Source organism: Corythoichthys intestinalis, chromosome 6 (assembly GCF_030265065.1).
Source record: "Corythoichthys intestinalis isolate RoL2023-P3 chromosome 6, ASM3026506v1, whole genome shotgun sequence".
NCBI lineage: Eukaryota > Metazoa > Chordata > Actinopteri > Syngnathiformes > Syngnathidae > Corythoichthys > Corythoichthys intestinalis.
Window position 1 is genome coordinate 31,757,605 of NC_080400.1, and position 22,859 is coordinate 31,780,463.

General features: G+C 40.0%; 1 protein-coding gene across 1 annotated transcript in view; it reads right to left on the reverse strand.

Moving 5' to 3' along the window:
- pitpnm3 (PITPNM family member 3) overlaps window positions 1-22,859 on the reverse strand; it is a 166,693-nt gene that overhangs the window by 110,646 nt on the left and 33,188 nt on the right. Inside the window, exon 3 of the mRNA XM_057838597.1 lies at window positions 10,932-11,036. Within this exon, the coding sequence (XP_057694580.1) occupies window positions 10,932-11,036 (105 nt within the window). The remainder of the gene's footprint in view (window positions 1-10,931; window positions 11,037-22,859) is intronic.

The following is a 22,859-nucleotide window of genomic DNA, read 5'->3' on the forward strand; positions in this document are numbered from 1 at the left end:
TCCAGGCCAAAGGAAAATGTTCGTCTTATCAAACAATTTTTCCTGCAAAGAAGACAAAGGTAGACGACCAACAAAGCAGCCAATTTCAAGAAATAAATTGGGCTCAAAGGATTGATAGACACTGGCCTACTGTAGCTACGAACTTTCAAGACGATCGATCACGAATGACAGAGGAGTCGGAATTCAAAGTTAGATTCCACAAAAAGAGCAAGAAGAACATCTACTCGAGTGGCGCCTTGTCAGGCCTTCGGACTGTAATAATAGAAATATTTTTTGGGTAAATACAGGGGCTTCCTAACCCCAATGTATATTATTGCACAGAAGAAATTGCAAGGCTAAAGAATTGCAATACAAGGCATTACTCAGCGAGACGTGTAATATGTAATAATGATCTTCATGTTCTACAGAACCGTTCATGTTCTCAACTGTTATACATGGATATTGAGAACACTAGAATGCTTGTAATTTTTTTTGAGTATTTGAAACGTTTTTTTGTGGAATACTAGATGAGGCCCACATTCCCCCCATACTCTCCAGCAGCCCCAGGATAAATTGAGCTTAAGACCCCTGCCCTAAAGAGCGTCATGACACAAGAGAACTGCCTTTGAACTGAACAATAGTAAAAGCAAGAGATTTGTTGAGCCAAACAATGAGATCATACTCAAAAAGAAAGTTTAATACAATATGGTCAGTTCTGTGACACGATTAAAGTTTAGCCTATTGTTCAGCTGCAGTCAAAGTTTTGAGACACTTTTTCATCCTACTGAATAGTTAAGTGTCTATTAGCTTTTGACAGCGGACATACTGAAGTCTCTCCTAGCAGATGCTACATTCCTGCCCTGCTTATCTGACAGATTGAAAAACGCGTAGTGAGCATTGCACCTGCACGAAAATCGAAATGTTTGCAAACCCGACAGTCATGTTGTTTACAAAAATAGAGCCCGACCGATTAGCCCGTCCCTGTGATCTCAATTTTTCCCCCGACATCTTCTATATTCTGCTGCTTTCTAGCACATGCCTCTAACTTTCTCCTTCTGATTACACTGTTATTTATGAACATGATGGTCCATTGGGATTACATTCTGACCTCAACAGCCATCCTATTCATCACAAATGCGAAGAGCGAGGGACTCAGAGCTGAACCCTAATGCATCTCAACCTTGACCTTCAACTTTTCTGTCACACCCCACTACTCTTCTCAAAGAAATCGTAACATACTCAGGGCTTTAGAGAAACATTTTTTACTAGGAGCACTGTGGCCCCTCACTTAAAATTTTAGGGGTGCAAGCCCAAATTCAGGGGCGCACACTGTAAATAGACATGCACACAATTTTTCCTCTAATTTTCACTTTTTAACCGATAAATACTTTCATAATAAAAGTATAAAACTACAAACTGACAAATCTACACTCGCCGGCCACTTTATTAGGTACACCAGTCTAACTGCTCGTTAACACTTAATTTCTAATCAGCCAATCATATGGCGGCAACTCAGTGCATTTAGGCATGTAGACATGGTTTAAGACAATCTCTTGCAGTTCAAACCGAGCATCAGTATGGGGAAAAAAGGTGATTTGAGTGACTTTGAACGTGGCATGGTTGTTGGTGCCAGAAGGGGTGGCTCTGAGTATTTCAGAAACTGCTGATCAACTGGGATTTTCACGCACAACCATCTCTAGGGTTTACAGAGAATGGTCCGAAAAAGAAAAAATATCCAGTGAGCGGCAGTTCTGTGGGCGGAAATGCCTTGTTGATGCCAGATGTCAGAGGAGAATGGCCAGACTGGTTCGAGCTGATAGAAAGGCAACAGTGACTCAAATAACCACCCGTTACAACCAAGGTAGGCAGAAGATCATCTCTGAACGCACAGTACGTCGAACTTTGAGGCAGATGGGCTACAGCAGCAGAATACCACGCCGGGTGCCACTCCTTTCAGCTAAGAACAGGAAACTGAGGCCACAATTTGCACAAGCTCATTGAAATTGGACAATAGAAGATTGGAAAAACGTTGCCTGGTCTGATGAGTCTCGATTTCAGCTACGACATTCGGATGGTAGGGTCAGAATTTGGCGTCAACAGCATGAAACCATGGATCCATCCTGCCTTGTATCAACGGTTCAGGCTGGTGGTGGTGGTGTAATGGTGTGGGGAATATTTTCTTGGCACTCTTTGGGCCCCTTGGTACCAATTGAACATCGTTGGAACGCCACAGCCTACTTGTGATACCTGTGACAAACTGTGATTTTCGGGGGGTTTTTCCACATTCTGTCTCTCATGGTTGAGGTTTACCCATGTTGACAATTAAAGGCCTAATATTTTCAAGCGGGAGAACTTGCACAATTAGTGGTTGACTTAATACTTATTTGCCCTACTGTATATATTTTGTGTTAAAAATGTTTAAAATCCACACATAAATTGATTATGCATGTTAACCTTGGCCTTGAAGAAGCGAAATAACCACAAGGACTAGAGTTTTTTACACAGTAAACTCATTATGCCAAGTCACCAAGGGAACAGTAGTCATACCATTTAATACGACTGTTCCATGATCCCTATTTTTGATAACGTCCGCATTCCAAAATAGAAAAATTCAATGGCTAGAATGAATCCACTGAGGGGGGACCTCAAGTGCCCAATTGCTCTCGCATGAACACATGCGTGCACCAAATGTTCAAAAGAGTCCAGTACTTGTGTGAAAGTGAAGTACTTCACAGGTCCTTGATGCTTCATTCAGTGGCCTTCTATGTGCGTGTAGGTGTGTGTGTGTGTTAAAAGCACTTTGTAGAGTATCTCTGCAGGAGTGATTTCTTTGATCTCAGCTGGAGCGTTCCAACATTTCCTACTGAAGTAAAGTCGCTGAAAGCATCTGCTTACTTTTTGTTTGAAAGCTTCACAACAGCTAACCTTTTGCGTACACTTTCTGGTATTTTGAAATCATTTAAGAAATAACAGAAAGAGTTCTGTGTCAAAGTGTTGTCATTATAAAAATAAATTTTGGTGCTGTCAAATTTATTGCGTTAACGGGCAGTAATTTTTTTTTTTTTAATCAATCAAGTTAGAATATTTGACACATTTAATACATGCGCAGAATGACCCGCTGCATTGCCTCAAACAGATTACAATGATGCCGTTTTTTGCACATAGAGAGCTAAGAGGTAGAGAAAGTCAGTGGACACAGGAATTCATTGGACCGCGCCGTTTATTGGCATAAGCTTCGGCAACTCCTTCACAACAAACATAAGTATCATTTAGTGTACGCACAACAAAAATATATTCCTATCTCTCTCAAAAAAAAAATCATGTTCACAAAAAGAAAAACTGGCATTCCCAATCAAAATAGCTATGCAAAATACACATAAAACTTACTCAGACTTGGGTCATACTCTATTCAAACATTTCGTTTAGCTCAACAAATACACTGGATGGCAATATTTAGTCACAATATACAAACTATCAGTGGTCTCGTACGTTATGGAGCCAGCACTCAAATGAACGTGAATCACAACAGACCCAGTCTAGAAAAAAAACAGGGAGCTACAGCGTCAGTCAAGGGACAAAACACACTCATTGGCTTGATTTCTAAGTAATTTAAAACTCGCCATTGACACCTTGTGGTGTATTTCAATCACTATCTTACGTAGTTAAAGACACTGTGGGAGAACGGCTGTGACGTCACCGCTCGGTCAACAATGGCGAGCTACTAGTTTATTTTTTGATTGAAAATTTTACAAATTTTATTAAAATGAAAACATTAAGAGGGGTTTTAATACAAAATTACTATAACTTGTACTAACATTTATCTTTAAAAAACTACAAGTCTTTATATCTGTGGATCCCTTTAACAGAAAGAATGTCAATAATGTTAATGCCATCTTGTGGATTTATTGTTAAAATAAACAAATACAGTACTTATGTAAAGTATGTCGAATGTACAGTATATATCCGTCTTGTGTCTTATATTTCCATTCCAACAATAATTTACAGAAAAATATGGCATATTTTAGAGATGGTTTGAATTGCAATTAATTACAATTAATTTTTAAGCTGTGATTAACTCGAGTAAAAATTTTAATCGTTTGACAGCTCTAATAAATATGTAATTAATGTTACATATTGGCGGTATGTACATTTTGTGGCGATTAAATCATTGTAAAGCCTGCAATGAACGTTTTTTTTTTCTTTTTTAAACCAAGTCAAAAAACCATTCTTCAAAATACAAGCCCTTGAAAACAATATTTAAAAACTTAACCTTAGGTTGGAACTCTAACCTAGTTGTCAAATATATGGCACAGGGGCCAAATGTGGCCCGCCACATCATTTTATGTGTCTAGCAGAAGTAAATCATATGGATCAACTTTGTTTCTCACTAAAATAAAAAAATCTGAGAATAGTTACTGTGTTTTTCCTTCTTGTCAACTTTTTTAAAATAAATATTTTTGTTTTTTTCAAGTTTAAATAGAAAAATACATTTTTTAAGCATTTGTTTCCAATTTCAATTAAAAAACAAACCATTTTTTAAAAAATGTGAATATTTACAGTTGCATCTTTGTTGTGCAGAAACTGGAAATACATTTTTAAATAAAAATTAAGAGAAAATATTTGCTATTATGAGGCTCAAAAAGGAGGATGTGGAATTTTTTTAGATCAACGTCTCTAGTCAATTGATCGACTATCAAAAGAGTTGTCTATTAGTCTATTAGTTAGTTGGCAGACATGTTGTCCGACCCGCTTAAACCATAACTACAATGTGGCCCGTGACAAACATGGGTTTGACACCTCTGCAGTAGCATCATAAGCTACAGTGGAATTAAAACCTGAACCTCTGAACATTTTGGAATTTCTCACATTTCTGCATAAAATCACCATCAAATGTGATCTGATTTTTGTCAAAATCACACCGATCAAAAACTTTGTCTGCTTTAACTAAAACAACCCAAACATTTAATTTAGGTTTTAATTAGGGCTGTCAAACAATTAAAATTTTTAATCGACTTAATTACAGCTTCAAAATTAATTAATCGTAATTAATCGCAATTCAAACCATCTATAAAATATGCCATATTTTTCTGTAAATTATTGTTGGAATGGAAAGATAAGACACAAGATGGATATATACATTCAACATACGGTACATAAGTACTGTATTTGTTTATTATAGGGCTCAAAACATCCTGATAAGCTTTTGAATTCTTATATTAATGATTTCAAGTTGCCCAGGCCCTGAGGTAGCAAAACTGCCCCAAATCATGATGCTCCCTCCACCATGCTTCACGGTGGGGATGTGGTGTTGATGTTGGTGAACGGCCCCCTTTTTTCCTCCACACATGACGTTGTGTGTTACTCCCAAACAAGTCAACTTTGGTTTGATTAGTCCACAAAATATTTTGCCAAAACTGCTGTGGAGTGTCCAAGTGCCTTTTTGCGAACATTAAACGAGCAACAATGTGTTTTTTAGATAGCAGTGGCTTCCTCCGTGGAATCGTCCCATGAACACTGTTCTTGGCCATAGTTTTACATATAGCTCAGTGTGTACAGAGATATTGGACTGTGCCAGTGATTTCTGTAAGTCTTTAGCAGACGCTCTAGGGTTCCTTTTAAAACCTCTCTGAGTATTCTGCGTTGAACTCTTGGCGTCATCTTTGGTGGACGGTCACTTCATGAGGGAGAAGCAACAGTGCCAAATTCTCTCCATTTGTAGACAACTTCTCTGACGGTCGATTGATGAACATCCAGACTTTTAGAGACAGTTTTGTATCCTTTCTCAGCTTTATACAAATCAACAATCCTCGACCGAGCCATGATGCACATCAGAGAATGCTTCTCATCAAGACATTTCTTACCAGGTGTGTGTTTTATAGTGAGCAGGGCAGCTTTAAACCACTCATCAGTGATTGGGCACACACCTGACTTAAAATGTTTTGTAAAAATTGGTTTCAATTGCTCTTTTAGTCTCCTTAGGCAGAGGATCCACTTACTTATTTTTCCCCACTCTGTCATTGTTTGCATGCTATCCTCATAAAATATGAAAACCTATAAATGTTTGGGTGGTTTTAGTTAAAGCAGACACTGTATTTTCATCTGTGTGATTTTGACAAAGATCAGATTACATTTGATGGTGATTTTATGCAGAAATGTGAGAAATTTCAAAAGGCTCAGGTTACATAACCAGAATATTGGCAATAGAATAATTTATGTGCAGGCGACAAACATAATATATTTTTGCCTTTTGAAAAGGGGGTATTAGTGCATACATGAGTATGTACAGCTGGAGTATCGCTTATATACAAGCTATGAAATGGTTCACGACTGCCATGTAAACTGAAGCTGGTCATTTGCATTGATTTAAATTTCAACATCACAGTTTAGTTACATTTACCATGTTATGTTACTGGATGTGACACTTGACAGACATTAATGAAAAGAAAAAAGGCTTATGCATGAATAAAATTATGATTATTACTATTATTAATATCAGTGCATCCTTCGCACAAATGAATCAAATCCCTCAGCGGCTGCAGAGCGGGTTCAAGTATTCTATTAAAAATCCAAAACATTCTGCATAAATCTACATAAAACCCTGAGCTGATTTATGAGCGCCTAGAGTACAAATGAAAGTTTCCTTTTGTGTCAGAGGCACAAAACGTGCGTCACTCAGAATGGCTAATCGTGCCAGAGAATTGGTTGAAGGGATCCTATTAGGATTCTTCATTAGAACGCTATGTTGGCAATTAAATACCTTCTTCTATTTTACACCAAGAGTTGTCATTGTAGTTCATACTGTGCAAGATAGAGGAGAAATTGCACAGAGAATATTAAGCGGATGCAGTATGCAAGGTTTTCTGACTGTTGAATATAAATTAATACAATTTCGTCTAGGCTGTAAAACACGACCACTCCTTCTGATAGTGTTGAGGCCAGCAGAGAATTCGAAGACGGACCCCAAGGGAAAACGCTGGATATGTAAGGGTTTCGCAGTAAGTGGTTGTCATTGGTTGAGAATGTGTTATGCTCTCTTTCAAATCCAACTGTCTTGGTATGTCTACCAAATTACCAACACCCAGTCTAAAATGCCTCCTCACATCTGGATGTGCAATAGACACAAAAAATAGAGTGCTTTTACATTGAGGGTAGCTTTATGTTTAAATTTAGTTGGAGGGCTTTTGTCTTTGCGGCATTCATGCAAAACAATGTCTCCTCGTTATGTTCGTGATCCAGAGATGTGTCAATGTTAAGTGTGAATGCATGAATAGCTGTTAGAGATGTCCCGATCAATCGGCATCCCGATCGATCGGGTCCGATCACGTCATTTTCAAAGTATCTAAATCGGCAAAAAATATCGGCCATGCCTTTTTAAATTTTTTTTTTTTTTTTTTTTAATTAAATCGTTTTCTAATTGTATTCATCCAGAGTCTTTAGTTTAGGCTTAAGGTAGGGTTATCAAATTTATCCCGATAATGGCGGTAATTAATTTTTTTTTTTAAATGTATCACGTTAAAATATTTAATGCAATTAATGCATGCACTGCACAACCCACTCACGCATTGTCGCGCTCAATCTGTAATGGCGTCGTTTTACCTGTATAAAGAGATAAAAGGCAGCGTAAAATGAGTAGAGTGAATTTTGGCAGCCTTTGGAAGCTTTTTTTAATTGGCTAAAGCCTCACAATCCCTCTCCCTACGATTAGAAATATCATGGGAAGCAATGTGGGGAAGCAAGGTAGCAATTGATCTTTTTCTTAACACCTTATATTATTTCCCAACGCAGAGAAGATATATCAATTGGTAGCACTACGCACAGTCATGGTTCCACTTCCCATCATGCATTTAGGCATGGCTACAGTATCATTTAGTGAAAGCTCAACAAATACACTAGATGGCAATATTTAGTCACAATATACAAATTCACAAGTCTTTCTATCCGTGGATCCCTCTCACAGAAAGAATGTTAATAATGTAAATGCCATTTTGAGGATTTATTGTTATAATAAACAAATACAGTTCTTATGTACTGTATGTTGAATGTATATGTTCGTCCAAATTTTATTCATTTTTTTCTTAATGCATTGCCAAAATGTGTATGATCGGGAAAAATTATCGGGAATGATTGGAATTGAATCGGGAGCAAAAAAAAAAGCAATCGGATCGGGAAATATCGGGATTGGCAGATACTCAAACTAAAAAAACTAAAACGATCGGGATCGGAAGCAAAAAAACATGATCGGAACAACCCTGATAGCTGTCATGATAACCCCTTGGTTTAGCTACTGCTCTAGATTTTACTATTTTCAGAAAGCTCCTTGCTTTTAATGTTATTCCACCACCAGCAGCAGCAGCAGTAACTGAAGCACACAGACAGCGACAGCCAAAGAGAGAGCGCTGTAAAGTTCAAACAGATTGCATATTTTGCATGTCATCACCCCCACCCTCCACACTCCCTTGTGTTCATCTTAGGCTCACTATGCTACTTTTATTCCAGCGCACCAAAGCCTCATTTTACAGCAGCAGAGTGTAAGCTCCCTTTCCTCATTTAATTGTTGTTGTTTTTTTTTTCTCCATCACTGGGCAGCTTGTTGATACGAGGCCAGTGACATTTGGAATATTGCTTACGGTATTGAAATGAGGCGGGGGGGTCGTGCCATTTTGGCATTTTCATCAGCGAACAAAAAAACCTTTGGAAGGAATCCATTCAAGCCCATTAAGGGTGGAAAACATTATGCTTAAATCTTATATAGTATTGCAGCAATACTTTCTGCTTACCTTTAATAAACATTGGCTAACACCAAATGTTGTTTCCCTTGAAAAAAGTAGAGAACGTACATTACAGAGGTACATACAAGGTCGTCAGGCTAACAATACACATATGGAGCCGTCTCTAGGTGACAAGTATTTCACCATTGCTTGAATCAGAGAATTACATGGAAATGAAAAGTTGAATGAATACGGCTATATATAACAGGACCATTCATTGGTCTTAAGCATAATGTGACTCTCTGTCACAAGTGGCTGTTCACAGTTGTATATTTGTGACCAAGAGGTGCAACCGTGTTTATTTTATGTGTCATAAGCCCCTTTCAGACTTCTATACCGGTAAATTCCCATGTAATGTGATGCGGGATTTATGTGTGTCATGGCTTTCAGACATGGGGAGATGTCCCTGTAATCACCCGCTTTGAACACTCTCAGACTTGTCCAGTGTTGGCGACTTGACGCTCTGTGTGCGGGGAGGGCGGCTGGTGCGAATTTATAACCTGGACATTACGTCTTTTTTGGGCGGCATCAGAATATACCACACATTTCCAAAAGAAGTGCGATGGACTGTCGCTCCCTCGGCTCTACGATTCCAGTAGCAATTTAATTTCGTTATGTTTCAAGTTTAATTTCCAGTTTGCCATGTTCATAATTTTTTGTTTACCGCTTTTCGTCTTACTGGGAATATGATATTTAAGTCTAGGGCTGCAGCTATCGAATATTTTAGTAATCGAGTAATCGACTGAAAATTCTATCGATTAATCGAGTAATCGGATAAAACATTTTTTTAGGTAAAGCGCAATTATAAATATACATGAGAAAAAAAGGAATTTAATCCAATATTGAACCATTTTCAGTCAATCATTGTCATTATTTTCGATGTACATTGTTGAAAACAGCCAACAATTGCATCTCAGATGTGACATAAAAAAAATTCACTGCCTTCACTCAAAAAACTTCTAGATTAAAAAAAAAAAAAAAAAAAAAAACATTTCTTACCTAAAAATGTAATTACGCTTGATAACACACATCACTTGAAAGCTACATGTTTTTCCCACGTGTTTCAATTGAATTTCCATTTGTGTCAAACTATTTTTAAGTTTTAGTTAAGTTTTAAGTTAGTCTAAACTGTAAGTTTTGAGTTTTTGCAGTGTTCAAAATAAATGTATGATACCTGTTGTATTGGAGCACATTAGGGACCAGTGCTACTTGGTGTTTTATTCAGCAATGACTACTGAGCTACAACTGACAGTTAGCTTCATTATGTTTTAATTTTACACCCTTATCACTCTACAGCGCTTTTTTTTTCACAGATTAAATAAAGCCTGTATGTAAGACACATTAGCCACACATCAACAGTGGTCATAATCAATAGAAACCTAGCACTCTGAGGGGCTAACGTTACATGAGCAAGTGACAGTAACGTTATATTTATTAGCGCTAAGAAGTGTACAGCTTAAAGATGGCGGCTGTTTACTAACGCTGCCCACGCGCGGCCGAGTATCATTTCGCATCTAGTCCTAAATGCATGCGATATCTATGAGACGAATCGGACACTAGCTGCTACCACACTAGCATCATGCGGGCGTTGTTTTTAGCAACATCGGCATAGTTTGTAGCGGTTGTCGGCTGCAGTAAGTTTTTTTTTTTTTTTTTTATTGCTTCTTCCTCTACGCACGTGACGTCAGCGCGTTGTCCAACATTAAAAGTAGTCCCGGCAAAACGTGATGCTCAGAGCTGGCAAAATTAAACGATTCCTCGAGGTGTATAAAATTACTTTGATCAGTTTTTAAACTCGAGTTACCCGAGTTGCTCGAGTATTCGTTTCAGCTCTATTTACGTCTTCAGGGTTTGCGCTCTGACCTGGGAATTCAACAGCTGTTTTCACACATGCCGCGTTCTAGTTAAGTCACTGACATTATACTAGGATGCGACCTGGTAAATGTCCACGTCAGTCGACCCAGGAAATTGCTTCCACACATAAGGGCTACCTGTTTAAATCCTGGGAATTAACCGCAGTTCAGGTATGTGTGAAAGGGGCTATAGTAGCTGGAGTGTTGGTCAGTCAGCCTTGTTAAATGAATTCTGAATTTTTTTTTCTGTTCAATGGCTGTTCTGGCTTGCAAGGAATACATACAATGTGTTGAGGGCCACTGTATATTGTGTGCGTGTGTGAGTGTGTACCATGTGACGGGTCCATGTGTCCCAGTGTTTCAATCTGCTCCACCAGGTCATTGGAGTTCCACTGACTCATGCCCAGGAGCATGGCACTTTTCCCCTCCATCACATCTGCTGGGCGCACATGCACAATCACACACACAAAACATTAATAAAATCAAAGAAATTCAATGTTTGACAGAAATCATACACTTTTACTGATAACTGTACCTTGTAGTAAGGTGTATTTAATGTTAGTGGTTCGACATGGTTGCATAGTGATGATGATGAAATATTGTGATATTGATATTTTGTTCTATTTCTGTTTGTCATATCAGCTCCGTAGTTTTGTTGATGATAATAGCCATGTGATTATAAAAGGAATTCCAAATCTTCTTGGTTATCAGTTGTCTGGTGATTCTTGTTTTTTTTTTTTTTCGTTTTGAATTTTTTAACCTGTCCTGTTCAGCTGTTTGACACGGAGAAGTCTATGTGTCCGGTTGGTCCGGTTGGGAGTATGACATACTCCCATTGTGATCATTCAACATACATCATTTATTATGACAAAGCAGTGAACAGGAAGGGGTTATTGGGGAACAGAAAAAAAAGAAACACAAGAAAAGAAAAGCAACAACAAGAAGCACATTGAACCTCTACACTAACTAATAATATGTTGGTGCTATCGTCAGCTAGATGTATTTCCGGTTGACACGATGTGGGGAGGCCTGTTGACCAGAGAAAGAAGGGGAGTGGGGGTGAGGGAGACTATAAGCTAAGTGATTGGGATGGGTAGACTGTACACAAATGAGCACTTGGATCTAGAACCCAGTAATCGTGTGAATCCCTTGTGAGTGTAAGCCCGCTGGCAACCGACCCTACGCCACCCCACCGCCAATCCCGGCACCAGGACTCCCCACCCGAGTGCGCCCAATCACAACCAGCCGCACGCGAGCCCAACCAAACACGCGACAGCCAAGCAGACGAGCGGAAACGCCGCGCGGGCGCCAACCCAGGGCCACGGCCCCCACCCAGCCAGCCCGGGGAGGGAGGGCATTCAGGGGAGGGGCAGCGCAGCCCATCCCTCCTCCCGCAGCCCAGCAAAGGAGCCATCGTCACCCTCCCGGGATCCAGGGTGGTCCCCTGGGCCACCCGCGCTCCCATCAACCGGCCTTCAGGGATGGGAAGAGGGGACGGGCCACCAAGGGGGGAGGGGGCAGCCAGCCGGGAGTGTATGGTAGTAGTTTGGTGATTAACAGAGTGGTTGCCCATTACTGGGATGTTTGCACTAAAGTGTCAGCCAATGTAAACAGCAACATGAGCTGCAGTTGGCTGTGTGCTGCGGGTTTCACACCTCAGCAATGGGGGACAGGGTACTTCCGGTCGTTTTGCTCGGATTAGACTATTGACAGCGATAGACATTCAATTTTTAAACTGTCAGGACTAGCCAAGAATGCTCATCTTTCAGTGCCATTGACGGTGCTAGACATCACAGCCATTTGTGTTCGTTCATTCGACACAACTAATCAAAATGGATTAGACTTCTCATGCCGTCAATTGCAGGCAATGAGTTAAATCAGTGCCCCATAAAGATAAAACAAACAACAAAAAAGACTTTTCATGCATCCATGTCCAAGCTTTTCTAATTGTTTTCCGCTAAGGGCATTGTGTTGGCATCGCATCCTAAATGTAGAGCACCGCCTGCGGCGTTGGCAAAAAACAAACAGCTGCGCTGCAAGGTGTCAGACTGCCATGTTCAATGATAGCCAGGACTCTGTTGGACACTTATGAGGCTTACAGCACAAAGATGAGCAGAGCCAGTTAAAGTGGTCAAAGTGTTTGTGTTGGCTTTTTGTCGATGAGTCATGCAATGGTAGAGGGGGAGGAGAAAGTTGTTGGAAATTGACAGATTCTCTCATTTCTCACTCCTTCTCCCACATACGCCAACGTCCTGCCCGGGTGGACCAAGCAGCTGAGGCTCAAATGGTCACCGTTTGTCACCCGCTATTGAAACTGCGGCCAGTGGGAAAATGCAAAGCGAAATCACTGCACTCAATCTACTGATGGGATGAAAATTGGAGTGCACCCTACAATATGCACTCCTTCTGAGGGCAGGAGGGTGTCTCAGTCAGTCTGCCAAGAGAATTTGGGATCTACAAGATGGATTAAATGATCGATTTTTGTCCATTGTGTAGACTTTGATCGATCTAGACTTGTTTGTGTAGTCTCTCGAGGCCTGCTGGATGGACAACTTGGCAGTGACTGCAATTAATTTAGACTGTGAGTTTGCCGTGGAGATGGCTGCCGTGGAAATACAGAAATAGCAAGCAAACGAAAAACAAGCCCAGACTTTAACTAACAATATTAACACTTAACTGTGAGTTCAGTGGTACCTTCTTACAAGTTTTCGAGTTACCAGCCATTGCTTGTTGGATTTATTTTGTTTGTGAGCGAACCAAAAAATATATATAGTCAAAGGAATGAAGCAGCAACTAACCCTTTCGAGGAATTTGTACACAACAGTGGACTTCTATTCGAAAGTTATCATTAGCTTAAGTCATTCACTGCCAGCCCAAGCCATAGCGTGTGACTTCCTCTTTTTATTTATTACGTTTTAAATTTTTTTTGTAATTATTATCTTTTAATTAATTCAGTTGATTTCGAAATATCTATTTACTATTACTCGTGGCTTTTTTTTTTTTTAGTCATTGCTACTTAAATCATTTTCTTCCCCCAAAATTGAACCTTGAATTAATTTATTCATATATTTATATTCATTGCTCATTGCAAAACTGGTGCGGGCAACACGAATACCACAATTGGATGTCAAATGGAGGACATGAAATATTTATCTTTCCTATTGAAATTTGTAGTTGGGAATAGACCCTACTTACGTGACGTCACAACCACGCCTCCGCGCCATATTGTCCGTCAGCTCGTCGGGTTTAAACATTACCGCTACGTAAATTCCTCCTGTTATGGCGTGTTTTTCTGCTCGTTAACATTAATAATCAAAATGGTGAAGGCGTGTGTGGCGGTTGGTTGCAATAACAGAGAAGATAGACGGAGAGACTTGAAGTTCTACCGTATTCCGAGACCCCCGGAGAGGAGAGCGAGATGGACTGCTGCAATTCGACAAGAAAACTGGGTACCAAACGATCACTACAGATTATTTAGTAGTCATTTTATATCTGGTAAGATGCATTTAATATATATTTAGAGGGTTTTGGGCTGACAACCACAATTAAGATCATTGCGAGGCTAATCGCCGACAACATACAGTTTCAAATTCAAGATGCTTATTTCTTCCATCATTATTTTTTGAATAATATTTAGCTGGTACCAAGTGAAAGAAGTTAAACAGGTGTGTCCAAACCTTTTGCAAAGGGGGCCAGATTTGGTGTGGTAAAAATGCAGGGGGCTACCTTGGCTGATTTACATAGAACAATATAGTTAAAACAAATTTTAGCAAGCCCTTCTGTGTGTCACGTTTGCTTTATAATTTTTTTAATTCATAATTTCAACAATCTCGCCTTTGTGGCGTTCTCTTTCGACACTCGGGCTCTTGCGAAATACTGCTGCTGTGAAATTAAACTAGCTTCAAGTTGCTACAATTTCTCGCTGCATATCTTCCCTGTAATGTTGTCGTACATGTCAGCGTGTCTTGTTTGGTAATATTGCGTCACATCGAACTCTTTGAAAACAGCGACTGTCTCTTTGCAAATGAGGCAGACACAGTTGTTGCGTGTTTTATTAAAGAAATAGTCCAATATCCACCTATCCTTGAAGTGTCGGCCATCGCAGTCAACTTTTTTTTTTATTGATTGTCGCCATTTTAGAAAATTGGAAGTAAAGGATCACACGGGGTAATGTTGCTTAGAGTGCTGCTCTTAAAGTTTTTCAAACTTTCGTGAGAATAGGCTGAGTTTGTGTGGACAAGATAGTTGTAGATATCAGGGTAGCAGATGTCAGGCAGAGAGGGCGAAGACAGCGGGTCGAAAAATATCGATTTAGGCATCAAATATGGATCTGGTGAATGGATAGACTGAAGCTTTTCCACATAACGCCTTTTATGCAACGCATCAAATGAGTTTACAGCGTCTGAAAGCACCTGGGCTTCCATGAATTGCACTATAAATTGCACGACAAATTGAAACCATTGAGAATACGTATTAACACTGACGGACAATATGGCGACCGGATACAGCGACACGTCATTCTGTGACGTTGGTGATTAGGGTCTATAGAGTCACAAACTGGCTTTTAAGTTCCTAATATCAAATTTCAAATCTACGGTAGCCGAGAGGTATCAGGCGAAATGCAAAGTCCAAATACTTCGCAAATAGAAAAAAAGAACTAACCCCAATTGCAAACGTTTTGCAAAAGAAAAAAACAAAAATGCAAACTGCCATAACAGATCCCCAATTCCTAAAGCATGATTGCAAATTGGAAAAAGCACAAACCCCAATATTACTACTGCATATGTGCTTTGTGACATCTCTACGGACCTCCATCAAGTTGCCCCCCCTTTCCCCATCAGACGCAAAATTTATATAAAAATGATGTCAATCGTTTGTGCTGTAAAAAATAGTCGATTTTACTGCGATTGTTTTATAGATATTGAGAAATTAATTTTGGGTGAGGTTGTCATAACTCCCGTGGCTGACGGAGCGTATTAACTCTCTCAATAACTTGGATGTCAACAACTACCACAAACCCAATCTCCTGCCCCCCCCCCCCCCCCCATTTAGCAGTAAATGGGGGGGGCAGGAGATTTGAATTTCGAGTGATGGCATACCTCTCAGTCCCTCATTGACGCCAAAATGGACCCGATGTGGTGCCATTTGTTTCTGATACGTTCATGCTAGTTGTTTGGACACCCCTCTGTTTTTGAGAGAGTTGCCCCGCTCCCCCAGCCATGGGAGTTGTGACCACCTCACTCAAAATTCATATCTCAAGACAGTGATCCCTCATTTTTCGCGATTAATGGGGACCAGAACCCACCGCGATAAGGGAAAAACCGCGACGTAGAAGTTTTGTGTGTTCAATGTATTTATGCATATTTAGCATCGGAAAGAGATACATATAAGACATGTTTTTTCACTTTTTCCCCAAAATATAATTTAAAAAAAAAATTATATATATAATGTAATAAATGTTTTATTTTAACCACTTCAAATGTAATAATTATATTAAGTTTTAAACGTCACTGTCCCACCGAATTATTTTTAAACAAGAATAAAGAATTAGTAGAAAAATGCTTGGCTTTATTAAATGTTTCACTGAGTGAGTCAACTCAAATCCCCTCCGGAGCAGCTCACTTACACACAATGAGTTGCCACAGCAACTGTTTAACAAGTTAAACGATGATTGACGCATGCAGCGCTTCAGAAATTCTTGACTCTGGCAAGCTCAAGCACATTCATCTGTCAATCATCATTAACTTTGATTAAAAAAAAAAAACAACAACAACAACTCTAGTGTAGGTGCACTGCCTGCCTGACGAACAAAGAGCAGGGAGAGGTAGGGAGCAAGAGGGAGACTGCGCGATCCGCTGGGACAGCTCATCTCTATTCTTTTTTACCAAAAGAAAGATATGACTCTATTCTTTCATCAGTAAAAAAGTTAGCTCATATCTTTTTCCATTCTTTAGAAATCAGCATTAGAAAATAGCTTAGTTTGAGCAATTTTCCCATTTCTGATGAAAAAAATGGAGAAACTGAGCTTTTTGTGAAAGCATACATTTCAAGAATAACTTTGACTTATACACAGCTATTTTTTGCTTTAGTTACATCCCAAATATCTGAATAATGTTTTCCTTCTATAAAATAAGATAAACAACAAGACAAATAGAGCTTTTGAGAGCAAAGTAACAATTTATTTACACATACTGTAACTAACTGAAAGATGACGCTGTTCTGGCCGTGACAGCGGGTTAAACTTTTCTCTCATCGCCTTCTGTCTCATAAAGATGGATTTTTTTGAGTCTCTGCGGGCTCTGCTCGCGAGCAGCACGGACTCAAAGGCATCGTCCGCTGCACTAGTGGTCCCGGTCGTTCTGCTCGGTCGTCCAGCGCCTGGCATCCCGGGCGTCCTGCCGGTTGTCCCTCACGGTCGTCCGCCGCCTGGCGACCCGGGTTGCGGGTCTTACCAAATGCGCTACTGCCCTCCAGTGGCCAGTTTTATTGCTTTAAAATGTATTTTCAGCTTTGAGCTTTGGAGCTAAATTGAATCAGAACCCAGGGATGTCTTTTTGGAAAGAAAAAAAAAACGTAAAAGACGTATAAATACGTCTTTGGGACACTGAAACAATTAAAAATAGAACATATTTATACGTTTTTGGGAGCAAATTAGTTAATTGAAAAAAAATCTGCGATGGACTGAGGGCGAGAAATTTAAAGAGCGAAGTAGCGAAGGATCACTGTATCTATAAAACGATCACAGTATAAAGAACAGCACAAAGGAATGACATCATTTTCATACAAATTTGCATCTGATGGGAGCGGGGCAACTTTTTGCAGTTGTGCTATGCCTTTTTGCTGTCGTCTTGCGAGCCATTTGCTGTCGTGTTGCGAGCCATTTGCATTCGTGTTGTGGCAATTGGGTTCAGGGATTTTGCCAATTTGCAATCGCACTTTAGGAATTGGGGATCGTGTTGTGGCAGTGTGCATTTTTGTTGTTTTTTTTTTTGTTTCCAATGCGTTTGCAATTGGGGTTTATGCGTTTTTCTGTTTGCAAAATGTTTGGTCTTTGCATTTCGCCTGACACCTCTCGGCCACCATACAAATCAGATCATGAATGTCTAAAATAAATCATTTTGATTTCAGTTTGATTTGAAAATGCAAACTGTTGGAATTTTAACCAAAATTGCAGACTGCAAGTTCAATTACAGGAATAGAACCTTGAAACTTTTTTGAGCTGTCTGTCATGAAAGACAATCCCAATTAATTAATTGGTTGATAAATCTGGTGGCTGGGCTTTTTTGTTTATGCCGCTCGTAGATTCTGACAGCAGCCTTGGAATAAAAGGCAGTACATAAAAGTGGGGGTGAGGAGCAAGGAATGTGAGAGACTGCCCTGCATGCTGGTAGCATACCGTCTCCTGGGATGGCAGGGTATAAAGATTTCTGGATGTCCTTCAAACTGTCAGTTTGCAGTGAGTGGGCCCAGGGACGGAAGCTACGGTGTGATTGTTAAATGACCAGGAAAAATTCCTTGACCTCATCTCTGGGCTTGAGTCAAAATTATGTGACGACATTTGTTTTATCCTTGCTTGGCTTTTGATGACGCACGATCAGATGAGATGGGATTATTTCCCCCTAATGTGTGAAGGTTACAGGGAAATGACAATGAAACAGCAGAACAGCCTCAATGTATTCTGTATTAATAGGAACAACTAAGTTTTAAAGCTTGGATCAAACTGATATTCATTGTGTTAAGGAATTTTCTTGGAAAAATATTTTTTTAAAATTTTCTCTCTTTAAACAGGCATCATTTTCAATCCCCCCCCCCCCCCCCCCGGGTTCACTATAGTGTAACAATTAAAGATGTCCCGATCGATCGCGATGCCGATCATTCGGATCCGATCATGTCATTTTCAAAGTATCGGAATCGGGGAAAAAATATCGGACATGCCTTTTAAAAAAAATTTTTTTAATTCAATCGTTTTCTAATTGTAATTAACGTTATGGACAAAATGTCTTACACTCATCCAGAGTCTTTAGTTTTGGCTTAAAGTAGGGCTATCAAATTTATCGCGTTAACAGCGGTAAAAAACATTTTTTTAAATTAATCACGTTAAAATATTTAACCCAATTAAAGCATTCACTGCACAACCCACTCACGCATTGTCGCGTTCAATCTTTAATGGCGCCGATTTACCTACTTATAGAGCTAAAAAGACAGCGTAAAATGAGTAGAGTGAATTTTGGCAGTCTTTGGAGCCTTTTTTTACTTGACTAAAGCCTTAAAATCCCTCTCCCAACAATTAGACATATCGTGGGAAAGCAATGTGGGGAAGAAAAGTAATAGTTGATCTTTTTCTTTACACCCTATGTTATTTCCCAACGCAGAGAAGATATATCAATTGGTGCCACTACGCACAGTCATGGTTGCACTTCCCATCATGCATTTGGGCAGAACAGTTAAATGGCTACCGTATCATTTACTGAAAGCTCAACAAATACACTAGATGGCAATATTTAGTCACGATATACAAAGTCACATTTGTCCTTTAAGAATTACAAGTCTTTCTATCCGTGGATCCCTCTCACAGAATGTTAATAATGTAAATGCCATCTTGAGGATTTATTGTCATAATAAACAAATACAGTACTTATGTATGGTATGTTGAATGTTCATATTCGTCCGAGTTTTATTAATTTTTCTCTTAATGCATTGCCAAAATGTATATGATCCGGAAAAATTATCCGGAATGATTGGAATTGAATCGGGAGCAAAAAAAAAGCAATCGGATCGGGAAATATCGGGATCGGCAGATACTCAAACTAAAACGATCGGGATCGGATCAGGAGCAAAAAAAAACATGATCGGAACAAACGTAGTAACAATTGATCCGCATGATAGATTTGGCACAAAAGGTTTGACAGCAGATGCCCTCCCTCACATGTCACACAAACAGGAATCGAATCAGGCCCTCCTCAATAGTAGCAGGGCGCCCACACCACTGTGCTAATGCAGTTGGGAATAGGGTCACAAACTGGCTTTTAACTGTACATTTCAGACAGAAACTTCATACAGTACAACTTTTGGACGCCTTGATTTTCAGAATTTTTCGTATGTAAATTATATGAAATAAAAACATAGGACGAAATACAGTACATTTTGAATTTTTGGGGGGCACTGAAAATGAAAGGGTTAAACTGTAGGCTGCGTCATGTGAATTTTAAACTTTTCAAAGTTGGCATGGTGAGAATCGGTCTAAGCACGTGGGTTGTACGGCGTGCCCAAAAAGTGGACGAGGGGAGGCAAATTCTGTTGCAAATAATGTACCTTGAGTATGTTATTTCTGAACATATTGTTATTGATAAATAGACCGAGAAATAATGGCTTGTCATTAGAATACAATACGGTGCAGCGTCTCTTTATTGTAGGGTTATTTCTTGGTGATTTTACAGTACTTACGTCTACATCCTCTTTAGTGAGCCTCTGGGGAAGGGTCATTTAAATGATGTAATGTCCTCACTGATGGAGCTCTGATACCCATGATGTAGACCAACTGTCATTATGCTGCCGCCGCCGCAGACAAAGCGGTACTTTGAGTCTCTATGCGATGCTTACGGCGACCGTAAAAACTGTATTCCAAGGGCTTTGTTTGGCTCCCAACACAACAGAAGCTAGCGTGAGTCCTCAAATATAAAGGTTTTGCCTCAGTGATTTTCTGCCTGAGTCATCCATTAGGAGTGCGTATGTATCTTGATTTTATTGCAATATTTCCGCAAGTGCTTCAAATTGATATGCCCAAGGTTAGCTGGGATAGGCTCCAGCGCCCCCGCGACCCTCGTGAAAATAAGCGGTGTGGAAAATGAAAAGATATATGAATGAACGTATTTCATAAAATATAACTGCAAAAAAATAAATCTATAAGCGCAACTCTGAAGAGACTCAGAACTACCAACATTTTGGTTTAAAATGGAAATTTTATGATCACTTTGACCTATTTGAAGGGGCCTTGAAAGTAGAGCTGAAAAGATTAGTCGAATAATTCGAATAACTAAATTTAAAAAATTGATCGTGGCATTTTCTCCGCAAAGTGGAATAGTTTTATTTTGCCAGCCCTAAGCATAACGTTTTGCCTGGACTACTTTTAATGTGACTCAGCGTGCTGACGTCACGTGCGTAGAGGAAGAAAGGAGAGGCGGCGGATAGATTTGATTCCAACCACGCATGAATAAAGAGGTAACGACAAAGAGGCCAACAAAAGCGAAATGAAAGGCACCAAGAAAAAGCAGAAAATGTCAAAAGTGTGGGAGCATTTCAAACTGGAGACCAGGGCGAACAGTTTCGTGTATTTACTGTAAGGCAGCGCTTGCATAACACTACCCCTACCCGGCCCCCGCCGACACTTATGCACCCCCGGCTGGACCCCGCGACCGCCCCCGTAACCCAGGCCGGGCGCTACCACGCGACCCACCTGCCTAGCCCCTGCTCCACTGAAGGCACCACGTTTACTCCGAGAACGGAGTAGTGATACTTGGGAGGGCTAGGTTTCTATCAATTATGACAACTGTCGATGTGTGGTTAATTTCGATCATGAGTCAAAAAAAAAAAAATCTTATTAACTGGTAATCATTCGCTGCCTGCCCTCCCAGTCCAAATGGACTGGACATCTAGCGTCGTCAATGGCAGTCAACGATTTAATATTGTCCGTAATGGTGGTATTCCGTCAAGTATTCTGAGAGGTGGTACTTGCTGTTAAATGTTTGAGAACCACTGCTCTCCAACATGAAAAGGAAACACTCCTAATACACTTCTCTACAAGGTCATACAGTGGGGCAAATAAGTATTTAGTCAACCACCAATTGTGCATGTTCTACTTGAAAAGATTAGAGAGGCCTGTAATTGTCAACATGGGTAAACCTCAACCATGAGAGACAGAATGTGGGCAAAAAAAAACAGAAAATCACATTGTTTTATTTTTAAAGAATTTATTTCCAAATTACAGTGGAAAATAAGTATTTGGTCACCGACAAACAAGCAAGTTTTCTGGCTGTCAAAGAGGTCAAACTTCTTCAAACGAGGTCTAACGAGGTCTAACGAGGCTCCACTCGTTACCTGGCACCTGTTTTAACTCATTATCGGTATAAAAGACACCTGTCCACAACCTCAGTCAGTCACACTCCAAACTCCACTATGGCCAAGACCAAAGAGCTGTCGAAGGACACCAGAGGCAAAATTGTAGACCTGCACCAGGCTGTGGAGACTGAATTTGCAATAGGTTAAACGCTTGGTGTAAAGAAATCAACTGTAGGAGCAATTATTAGAAAATGGAAGATATACAAGACCACTGATAATCTCCCTCGATCAGGGGCTCCATGCAAGATCTCACCCCATGGCGTCAAAATGATAAGAACGGTGAGCAAAAATCCCACAACCACACAGGGGGACCTAGTGAATGACCTACATAGAGCTGGGACCACAGTAACAAAGGCTACTATCAGTAACACAATGCACCGCCAGGGACTCAAATCCTGCACTGCCAGACGTGACCCCCTGCTGAAGCCAGTACATGTCCAGGCCTGTCTGCGGTTCGCTAGAGAGCATTTGGATGATCCAGAAGAGGACTGGGAGAATGTGTTATGGTCAGATGAAACCAAAATAGAACTTTTTGGTAGAAACAGGTTCTCGTGTTTGGAGGAGAAAGAATACTGAATTGCATCCGAAGAACACCATACCCACTGTGAAGCATGGGGGTGGAAACATCATGCTTTGGGGCTGTTTTTCAGCAAAGGGACCAGGACGACTGATCTGTGTAAAGGAAAGAATGAATGGGGCCATGTATCGAGAGATTTTGAGTGAAAGTCTCCTTCCATCAGCAAGGGCATTGAAGATGAGACGTGGCTGGGTCTTTCAGCATGACAATGGTCCCAAGATTGAGATGTGCTGTAAAAAATGGACGATTTTACTGCGATTGTTTTATAGATATTGAGAAATTAATTTCGGGTGATTGAGATGAACTATTGGTATTGACCATATACTTATTTTCCACCATGATTTACAAATAAATTCATTAAAAATCAAACAATGTGATTTTCTGTTTTTTTTTTTTTTCCCCCACAGTCCGTCTCTCATGGTTGAGGTTTACCCATGTTGACAATTACAGGCCTCTCTAATATTTTCAAGTGGGAGAACTTGCACAATTAGTGGTTGATTAAATACTTATTTGCCCCACTGTATCTTAATCAAACTTGGTGTGTATAATGACTACATTGCCCTGTAG